The sequence below is a fragment of the Orycteropus afer genome, unplaced genomic scaffold, assembly GCF_000298275.1.
Source record: "Orycteropus afer afer isolate SDZICR_OR568_19922 unplaced genomic scaffold, OryAfe1.0 scaffold00124, whole genome shotgun sequence".
NCBI classification, from domain to species: Eukaryota; Metazoa; Chordata; class Mammalia; order Tubulidentata; family Orycteropodidae; genus Orycteropus; species Orycteropus afer.
In genome coordinates this window covers 7,174,383-7,185,515 of record NW_006921711.1, presented here as the reverse complement: position 1 = coordinate 7,185,515, position 11,133 = coordinate 7,174,383, and the positions used below count along the sequence as shown (strand labels likewise).

The window sequence follows — 11,133 nt, the reverse complement described above, 5'->3', positions numbered from 1 at the left end:
AGCATCTCTTGTAAGGTTGGTCTGGTTGTAACAAATTCCCTTAATTTCTGCTTATCTGGAAATGTCCTAATTTCACCATCATATTTGAGGGACAGTTTTTCTGGGTACATAATTCTTGGTTGGAAATTTTTCTCTTTCAGGGTTTTATGCATACCATTCCATTGTCTTCTTGCCTGCATGGTTTCTGTTGAGAAATCTGAGCTTAGTCTTATTGGTTGTCCCTTGTAGGTAACTTTTTGGTTTTCCGTACTGCTCTCATGATTCTTTATTTGTCTTTGGTTTTGGTAAGTTTGATGATGATATGTCTGGGTGATTTTCTTTTGGAGTCTATCCTGTTTGGGGTTTGTTAGACTTCCTGAATTGATATATTCTCATCTTTCGTCATTCAATGTCTTGTCTATTTCTGAAAATTTAGTATTAATCTTCTGGATTTCTGTGTATAGATTGTGTATCATTTCAATTTTCCATTAATTTTGTCATTTTGTTCTTGTATTGTCTTTCTAAATTGTTCTAGGGTTTTCTCTGTGTTTTCCTTGATCTGTCTCTCAATTTGTTGAAGATACCTAAATATAATTCTTTTGAATTCCTTATCAGGGAGTTCCAGTGCCACGTCTTCCTCAGGGATGTGCTTTGGTTCTGTATCCTGGTCCCTTGTTTCTCCTGCTTTATCTTGCTTCTTTGTGTGGATGTAATGCTGTGTTGTCTTTGAGGCATTGTGATGTTTTTGTGTTTATATTTAATTGGTGATTGTATGTTGGAATGACTTGCCCATGATTTTTGTTTTCTTTGTATGTTATCTATGCAAGCAAGTACTGTGCTCCTCTACTTACTAGTTGACAGCACTAATACACTTACCACCTGTCTCCTTTCCTGTTGTCAGCCTCTCGTATGTCCCTGCCGACCTTGGAAAACAGAACCTATTCTTAGGTCCCTGGAATCTGAACGAGAATGCTATCACTTTAAAATCCAAAATGGTTGCCACATGTAAACATTCAAAATGGCTGTGCCCTTGGTCACTTTAAATATCCAAACTGGCACCACTTGTAAATATTCAAAATGGCTGCGCCCTCAGTCACTTTAGGAGCTCTGGTAGCAAAGTGCCTAAGGCACTTGACTGCTAACCAGAAGGCTGGCGGTTCAAACCCACTAGCCACTCCTCGGAAGGAAGGTTGGGCAGTCTACTTCCGTAGTGATACCACCTCAGAAACCCAAGGAGGGGTCGCTATGAGTCAGGGCCGACTCGATGGCAAATAACAACAACAGCAACATCAGTCGCTTTAGATATCCAAAATGGCTTCTGTGTGTAAACAGTCAAAATGGCTGTGCCCTCTGGACAGCGGAAAGTCAACAGCTCAGGTTGTCTCCCTCCTTGCTGTTTCCCTTCCTAGTCATAGGCCACCAGCGCAGTTGTCCCTGTAGCCCTTGGTGACCAGGGCTGATCTTTAAGTCAATTCTCAGGTCCCAACACCACTTGGAAATATTCAGGCTGTTGGTCCCGTCAGAGTAGCTGACAGTGCATCTCCAGCCATCTCTGTACTCACTGTTTTCGCTCAGGTTTTTCCACTAGTTGGTGACTAATCCACTTCTGTTTCGTTCTTTCCAAAGCTCAGGGCTCCAGGATTATCTTCTGTATCTCTGTCAATTGGTTTTTCTTTTCTTTGTTGAAGAGGGTTTGTGTCACTTGTCTGTCCCTCCATCTTACTGGAAGTCCAGCTTGTTGTTGTTGTTGTTATGTGCTCTCGAGTCAGCCCTGACTCATAGTGACCCCTCCTTGGGTTTCTGAGGCAGTATCACTACGGAAGTAGACTGCCCCATCTTCCTTCCGAGGAGTGGCTGGTGGGTTTGAACCGCCAGCCTTCTGGTTAGCAGTCAAGTGCCTTAGGCACTATGCTACCAGAGCTCCCGGAAGTCCAGCTACCATTAAGTAAGCACTGGTTGTGAACACAAGTCTTTATGTGCATAGTGCCGTAGTCTCATGCCAGATGTGATAGTGCCTTATTTTTTTAATACTTTTGTGTGGAAGCCAAGGCTCATAAAGCTTATGAGGCTCATAACTTGCTTGGTACACTTTGTTATTAAGTGGCAGAGCTGGGGTTCAAGCTCAAGTCTTTCTGACCCTTCCATCATTCTGCCTCTCTACTTTAACAGACTAGCTGGACATGCATAGACAACGGGAGCTCTGTCACATTTGATGTTGTTGTTGTTGTTATTTGCTGTCGAGTCGGCCCTGACTCATAGTGACCCCTCCTTGGGTTTCTGAGGCAGTATCACTACGGAAGTAGATTGCCCCATCTTCCTTCCAAGGAGTGGCTGGTGGGTTTGAACCGCCAGCCTTCTGATTAGCAGTCAAGTGTAAATCCAGGAAATGGCATTTCTCAATATTTGCTGTATTTCCAGGAACTTGTATCCCAATATCACATTAAAATGATAACTATACACTTTTACCTTGAGCTCACAGCCAAATCACCTGAACCTTAAAGCTAATTTATAATAGTACAATTTTGGATTTACCAACTCTTTTTCTTCCTAAGAATATTAAATTTTATTACATCTAATACTCTTATAACATCTCTGTGAAAATATTTATTCTGATTTTACAAAGGGAATTTAGATATTAAAAGTAGCAATTGAAGGAAATGTTACAGGCAAAATTTATCATTATGTATCTTTTATTCTAATACGTTCTGAACAACTTGTGAAGACATTAATTTCTTCAAGTAAATGTTTTATAAATTATTTTTAACTTCAAAAGATCACCTCTCAAGGAATATTTTGGAAAAGGATAGCAATAAGGGGGCACAACATGAAACATGTCACTAATGCCTCTGAGCTGTAAATGTGGAAGTTGTTATGTTGGTGAATGTCTTGGTATGTATGTTTTGCCACAATAAAATAAAATTAAAAAAAAAAAGACCACCTCTCAAATAAATAAGCATATTTTGTGTTTGTTAATAGAAACCAACCCGGAAGTCATCATCTTTTGAAAGAGAAGGATGGTGGAGAGTAGCATTAACAGTATGTATTTTTTCAGCCTTTCAAATTCAGATTATTCCTGTTTCTATTAATTTTTAAATCAGTCTTACCTTTTAAGTTCCTAACACTTGATTGTAAGAAAGCATTGATTGTTCAGATCTACATGCACATCATTTCATACTTAACCTAGTAGTACCAGCATGTTGTTGTTAGGTGCTGTCGAGTTGTCTCTGATTCATAGCGACCCCATGTACAACGGAACAAAAGACTGCCCAGTCCTGCACAAGCCTCACAATCCTTGCTATACCTGAGCCCATTGTAGCAGTCACTGTGTCAATCTGTCTCACTGAGGGCCTTCCTCTTTTTTGCTGACCCTCCACTTTACCAAGCGTGGTATCCTTCTCCAGGGAATGGTCCCTTCTGACAACGTGACCAAAGTAGGTGACATGAAATCTGGCCATTCGTAGTAGCAGCATATGAATGAGAAGTTAGGTTTACATTTTGAATGCAATCAAAGCTTGGAAAAATAAAACAACTCTTAGAATCCATATGCTTTGTAGATATGTGGATAAGGTCATCATAGTTTATGATCTTTGTAAGATTACACAAGGAAGAAAAGCATATATTCTGGAAGGTATTTTGGTTTCAGTTTTTATCTTAGATGGTATAGACTATGATAACTGCTGCTAACATGGTCAATGTATGAAAGCAAGATGACCCAAACTAAAAAATGTCCAGAAGACCCTCGCCCCCTCAAGAGATGTAATTGCTAGATTGTGGAAATGTTTTCTTTAACACCTTGCAACAATAGAAGGCCCCAAGGGTCAAAAAGTCTTCTTGGAATTGAACTGATTTCTGCTGCAGGACTGAGCTGCTGACAGAACTGAGCAGCATGCTCAGTGGAAAGAGGGCTACAAGAGAAGCAGTACTAACCCTTCAGGCCTGTCATTTAGCCACATTGTGCTTGTGATTTGAAAATAGCAGACCTCTTATTGGCCTCATTAGCCCATATGCTCTGCCAGCCCACCCCCGGTCTCGTATCACTATCCTATAGCTTCCCACTTGAGGGTAGAAAGAAACATGTAGTATCTACTAAGCACAAGTAGGATAACCTGTTTTGTCAAGAAGCTGTCCTGAAAGACAGGCACCAAAGCCCATAAATTGTATGATCTCATGTATATGAAATAACTGGAATAGGCAAATATACAGAGATCAAAGTTTAATAGAGGTGACCAGGGGCAGGAGGAAGGGGGTCAGGAGGAGTCATTGTTCAGGAAGCATTGAGTGTCTGTTTATGGTGATGGGAAATTTGGCATCTGATATTAGTGATGGTTGTACGACATGATTGGTGTGATTGGTGGCAATGAATTGTATATTTGAAAGATGTTGAATTAGCAAATGTGTTACCTATCTTTTTACAACAATAAAAATATTAAAAATAAACAACAAACAGAACCTGTCCTGAGTGGTCTCACTAGAGCCTGAAAACTTTCCAAGAACCAAAACCAAACTCACTGCTGTCGAGTTGATTGTGACTCATAGCGACCCCTCCTTGGGTTTCTGAGGCGGTATCACTATGGAAGTGGATTGCCCAGCCTTCCTTCTGAGGAGTGGCTGGTGGGTTTGAACTGCCAGACTTCTGGTTAGCAGTCAAATGCCTTAGGCACTACACCACCAGAGCGCCCCCTGAAATCTTAAGTTAAATCATAGTTTAGGTGTATCCCTGAAGTTACTTTTTCAAAAAGTAGACTTCAACTATGGCCACAATCCGTTTAGTATTTATTCAGCAATTGTTTCAGAAAGCAAATAATCATGATTCTCTTGAAATATTGTTCTATCAGGAGTGTTTATTATTATTGATAGAATTTCATTAAATTTTAAAATGAAGGGAATTGCTACTTAGGAATTAGCCTTCCAAAAAAAAGGTGCTTTAAAGGATGTTACAGGCTTACCCAATGATCTTAATTGTGTCAATTTCCCACAGAATACTCCTATACCTGGCACTTACCACTTGAAAACTTTCATTGAAGAATCTCTATCAAATCCAGTAATAGCAACCTACAATTTTAAAAATGAAGGAAGAAGAAAACCACCTCTTGTGCACAGAAACAATCCTGTAATAAATGATATTCCCCAGTACATGCCTCCCGGCTCCGTGGAATTGTTACAGAAGCAAGCAGCCACTTACTCGTTTAAAGACAAACCACGGGAAAGCCCCAGCACACTGGTTTACAAAGATCAGGTAATGCACTGTTAGCAGATTGGTGTTTGTGGGAAAGCAAAGACCCCTGAAGAAAATACTCTATATACATAGAATGCGTCCCCCCTGAAGAAATTAAAAACCTTTAGAATGTCTTATTTTCTATAGAAATCAAACAATAGCTGCCTGATTTGCAAATATGTCCAGCAAGATTTCTCCCTGTGTCACTTAAGGACAATACACGGGGGAGAAATGGTTCCCTCTTGGTTCTCTGATGGGGGGGAGGTGCTGAGTTTTAGTGGGATTCCTCCAGCCTGGGGAGCCTCTGGGAGCTTATCTGTGATTGGCCCATGCTTAGGGTCTCTTCAGGCAGTTTGTGTTGTTTACCCTTTTCTTTTAAAGAGCAAACTCTGCCTCTCGCTGAGCATCCTTATTAGAGTTTGCATGTAACTATATACAATAGAGCAACTTTTTTTTTTTTTTTTTTAATTTCTCGTAGAAATGAGCACTGCAGCAGCAGGAGGTTCAGATTCTACTCTCGGTTCTACCAGCTCATAACACTGATAACAGAGCATTATGCTGTTACGCTCACAGCTCTGTGGTAGCTAGGCCCTGTGGAGGGGAAGGGTTTCTCACTGTGAAAGATGAATTACGTCCAAGTGCTAAGAGAAATAAATAGTGTAGCCAGGAAATGCCAGGGAGAGTTCAATGTGGGTTGCATTGAAAGGCTGGAAGATGCCCTGGATCAAGTAGCATTTAGGGGCAACCTTGAACAATGCATCATGTTTGTGTGGGCTTCCTCATTTATTCTCTTAGTTGTTCTTCCCAAGCATTCTGAAATACACAGCTCTTATCCCCATTTTAGATGTAAGAAAACTGAGGTGAATAGAGACTAAGTAACTTGTTCAAAAGCACATAGCTAATCAATAAGTGGATGAGGCAGTACTTTTTCCTCTGAGGGCTTCTGAGCCTAAATTCAGTGCTGTCTCTAATTTTCTTTCCAGGCTACCCTGTGGCTCTGGGCTAGGTTTTGCTTAAGGAGCAGGATTTGAACAGGTGACCCCAAGGGAGGCACTTGGTGGGGGGTGGGGGGATGGGGCACAGTATTGGAAAATGCATGGAAGCGGGAAGAACTTGTTAAAGAGACAGAGTTGTGACTTGGACTTTGTTTCTTGGGGCTTATGGCACTTATCTCAATGCCTTGGTATTTCTCATTTATAAAGAGGCTAATAATAGAATCAATCTTTTCAAACTCATCAGAATACTTTAGTGATAACCTGAGATGAAATGAATTGCAAATGGAGGCTAAATTAAGTACAAGGGATTGTGATGACTAGGATGGGCAAGAAACTTTCAGCAAGATGAGCACATGCCATATCCAACAGGTAGACCCTTCTCACTGCTTTGCAAATTGTAACTTCGAAATAGAACAGGATGATAATTGTTCATTGGGTAAACCTTGGCCTGTTCGCTTCAGTGGATAAATACAAACACTACATTATACCTAGATGTTTATGGCTTGGTATCAGGTAACGATGTGACACGTGAAATCGTCTGACCACCTCAAAGGCAAAGTCATTCTTTCTTTATTTTCTTCCACCTTGTACTTCTGTTCTGCTTCCTTCTTGCTTTTAGAGGTCTCGGACTGCTTAAAGGACAGAATGTAGAAGTTTGGTATTAGGCAAAACTTAGTTTTAAACACCGTAAGAATTTGGCTCACTAAGAGGGATGGGCAAGCCTCCTGAAAGCATACTCTGCCTGTTTTCTTTTATTTCTCTTCTCTCTCTCTTTCTACTTCCTCACAAGGACTGTGTTGCAGTCATCCATAGATCCCTTGGTTACTCACCCTTTTTCAGAAACTGGAAGATGTAAATGTTTTCCTAATTTTCTGTTTCAAAGGTATATGATAGATAGTACATTCACAGCAAAGAGAGACTGAGGAATAACAGTGTTTACTCATCGATAAAATACATAATTCTGGCATTTCAATACCAGAACTCAGGAAAATAATTTGAGGTAGATATAGTTCAGAATACATACATTCTTGTTCTTTATTAAGGCAGAACAGTATTCTAATGCTCTGTTTTCATAGAATACTCACTTTTATATACCTCATTAATGTGGCTTTTTATTTATTAAAAAATTTATTATTTTAACATCTTTTTTCTGAAGAATGTAATTCAACTGGAGAATCTCTATTGAAGAATCTTATCAGATATATATGAATGTATATATGTATACATGAATGTATATGAATGTGTGTATGCATACTCAAAAACTCATTGCCGTCGAGTCGCATCCCACTCACAGAAACTTGAATTTCCAAGGCGGTATCACTATGGAAGCAGATTGCCCAACCCGGCGGGTTTGAACCTCAGATGTATACATGTGTTTATCTGTATGTGGCCCTTTCCAAAAAGAATTTGAGGTGGCACTTTAATTTTTACAATAATTTTTTCTATCAAGACAATATATTTTCATTGCAGAATATATGTACAAAAATGGGACCAACCCTCTCTATATATACAATTATATGACCTGCTTTTTTAATCCCAGTGTTGTAGTCATCTTCAGACCCCTTGGTTACCCACCCTTATTCCTTGATTTTAGCTTCCTTTGCTCACGAACACTCTCTCCACTAAACCGGTTGCTGCTGAGTCGGCTCTGACTCATGGTGACTTCAACTGTCTCAGAGTAGAAGAACTGTGCTCCATAGGATTTTAAGTGACTGATTTTTTCAGAAGTAGATTGCCAGGCCTTTTTCCTAAGGTGGATTTGAACATCTAACCTTTTGATTAGCAGCCAACCAAGTTAACCATTTGCACCACTCAGGGACTCCCCATGCCACTACTTCTTTCATAATTCTGACACACATGTAGATGATATTCCACCAGCCTAGCTTCTCAAATTTTTGAACTCTCCTCTACCCTACTAATCCATTAATTCCTTAGTTTGTTTGTTTTTTTTTTAATTTTTATTTATTTTAAGATCAATTATTTCAGCCCTCCTTAGTTCCAGTTGTATGCATCGTACTCTTTGGCCACCTTCTCCTATCTTTCCACCTCACTCCCTCTAGTATCTCAACCTTAGCAATTCTTCAATTTCTTCTAACCTGTAATCCATTGATCGTATAATCTTTTCACGGTTTCTCAACCTCTGGCTGTTTTCTTTTCCTTCCTTGAAGAGCTTAAAAGTTCCTGTTCAGTCATTCAAGTTACTTTCTCCATATACGCTTAATTTCCTTGTCCAGATGACTCATCCTACTAGTTTGGCAAAGCCCCAACCCTGGTCAGCTCTAACTCTGTATACTTTGTACTTCCATCTTTGTAGCTGAACTACTGATCTCATTTTAAATTCTTCACCTAAAGTAAAGTGGAGACTGTGAATGGACTTCTCTAGGCCTGTTACTTTCTCACTCTCCTAGGTGGTTTCCTATCACTGTCTCCCCTCTCCTCAAACCTCTAACACCTCCTGCCCAATCCCCATTCATCATATTTCTTCTCAACCTTTTCGCTGGTTCCACCTCCTCTCCTGACCTCTTCATGTTGCGGCACCCTCAGCCCTAGACCCCTGCCGTATCTACACTCACTCCCTTGGTGATCTCATCCATTTTTGAGGCTTTGTGTACCATCTCTGTGCTGATGATTACCAGATTTGGATCTCTTGCCCATACATCTCTCTTGACTTCCAGACTTGTCTATTCAACTGCCTTTTCGACTTGTCTGTCTAATCCAGTTTATCAGCCTTGGCAATATTAACATTTTGGTCAGTGCAGTGCAGTGCAGTGAATTGCTAATGTGGCCCTTTCTAGCTGTAGTCCTCCATTTTGTGATGTATTTTAAATTCTAGCTTCTATGCCTCTTTGGGAGCTCTAGTAGCATAGTGCATAAGGCACTTGACTGCTAACCAGAAGGCTGGCGGTTCACCACCAGCCCACTCCTCGGAAGGAAGGTTGGGCAATCTACTTCTGTAGTGATACTGCCTCGGAAACCCAAGGAGAGGTCACTATGAGTTGGGTCCGACTCGATGGCATATAACAATAACAACAACATGCCTCGTTAGGGTAGGATGTATATTGAGTCCTGCCTTGCTAGAGGGAGTGACTCAAGTTATCACCTCAGTTTTCTTTTTTTTTTACTGTGATTTGGGTGAAAATTTACAGAGCAATCTCACTTTCCATACAGCAGTTCACATACACTTTGTTGCATGACATTGACCACAATTTACCACAATGCAACAGCTCCCCTCCCGCTTCCTCCCGATAGTTACCTCTTTCCTGTGTCTATCCCTCCATGCACTCCTGCCCCCTGAGCTGTCTCCCTGTGCATAAGCAGTCCTTTCTCCCATCGTTGTTCTCTCCAAGGAGTGTATCTACCTCAGGTAAATGTTCAACTCATATGCCTATCTTTTGCTTGGCTAGAAGCCACAGGTGTGGGTTCAATTCCAGATCTGAAGGGCACATAGGGGCCATAGTCTCAGTGGTTCCACCAGGCTCTATTGGACAGCAAACCTTGTCTCCCCCATCCCACCCCTTTTTTTTTTCTCCAAATGATTCTGAGTTTTGTCCACATTGTTCTCCCTCTCTATCCAGGATCTCCTACATAGATACCCTTCCAAGTGGTTGACATTGGTAGCTGGGCACCATCTAGTTCTTCTGGTCTCATAGTCATATAGGCTGCAGATTGGGTGGTGTATCAGTCACTAGGACTGATTGTATCTATGAGTTTTTGGTTTTCTTCATTCTTGTTTGCTCTGGACAAGGAGAGACCCATCAATGCATCTAGATGGCAGCTTGCGAGCTTTTAAGATCCCAGTCGTGCTAATCACCAAAGTAGGAGGTAGAACAATGTTTTGTGTAGTATGTTATACCAGTTGAGCTTGATGTCCCCTGTGACTATGGTTCCGAGCCCACAGGTTCAACTACTCAGTCCCTCTGGGTAGCTGGCTGTGACCAAGCAGTGACTACCACCTTGCCTCTTATCAGCTCTACTATGCACCTGGGAATTCAGATCATACACATAAACTTATAGGACTGTTGTCTGCCAATCCTACACATGGTCTTGGGTACACTCCCTGCTTCATAGACATACCTACTAGTTCAGCCTGTCCACCCATCTGTCCATCCATCTATCCACCCATATACCCATGTTTGCCTTCACTGACAATGCAGTACTCTAGCTAATGTTTTTGTGTATGGTGTGAGGTACAGATCTTGTTTCATGTGCAAAAGGGTTCATCTTTGTTGTCTGTACCTCCCATGTACCTCTCTATGTCTTTCTCTTCCTCAGTGCCACCATATTGATCACTCATATTTGGTACACTGACCTTCTCCTCACCCAAATCAATACTTATCTCTATCTATCTAACAGTGTTCCCTCCCCTCCCCTCCCACCGCTGGTAACCAACAAAGAAAATTTCCTTCCATAGATAAACCTTTCCTTGACTTTTACAACAACGGACTAATACAGTATTTGTCCTTTTGTGATTGACTTATTTCACTCAGCATAAGGTCCTCCAAGTTCATCCATGTTATGCAGTGTTTTGCAGATTCTACATTATTCTCTAGGGTTGCATGTTATTCGTTGTGTGTATGTACCATAGTTTGGTTATCCATTCCTCAGTTGATGGGCACCTAGGTTGTTTCCATCTTTTGGCTATTGTAAATAGTGCTGCGTTGAACATGGGCATGCATATATCTGTTCTTGTCATGGCTCTCACTTCTTTAGGATATGTACCTAGTAAAGGAATGGTTGGGTCAAATGATATTTCTAATTCCAACTTTTGAAGGAATCGGCATACTGCTTTCCACAATGGTTGTACCATTTTACAGTCCCACCAGCAGTATATCAGAGTCCCAATCCCTCCACATCCTTGCCAGCATTTGTTATTTTCTGTCTTGTTGAACTTTGCTACTAGAGCAAGATGGTATCTCATTGTTGTTTTGATTTGCATCTCTCTAA

The 11,133-nt window shown here is 40.9% G+C and overlaps 1 protein-coding gene across 1 annotated transcript in view; it reads left to right on the top strand.

The window, feature by feature from the left end:
• Positions 1-11,133, top strand: part of STPG4 (sperm-tail PG-rich repeat containing 4) — a 94,662-nt gene that overhangs the window by 8,010 nt on the left and 75,519 nt on the right. The window contains 2 exon segments of the mRNA XM_007944423.2: positions 2,956-3,015; positions 4,958-5,215. Of these exon segments, the coding sequence (XP_007942614.2) occupies positions 2,956-3,015; positions 4,958-5,215 (318 nt within the window).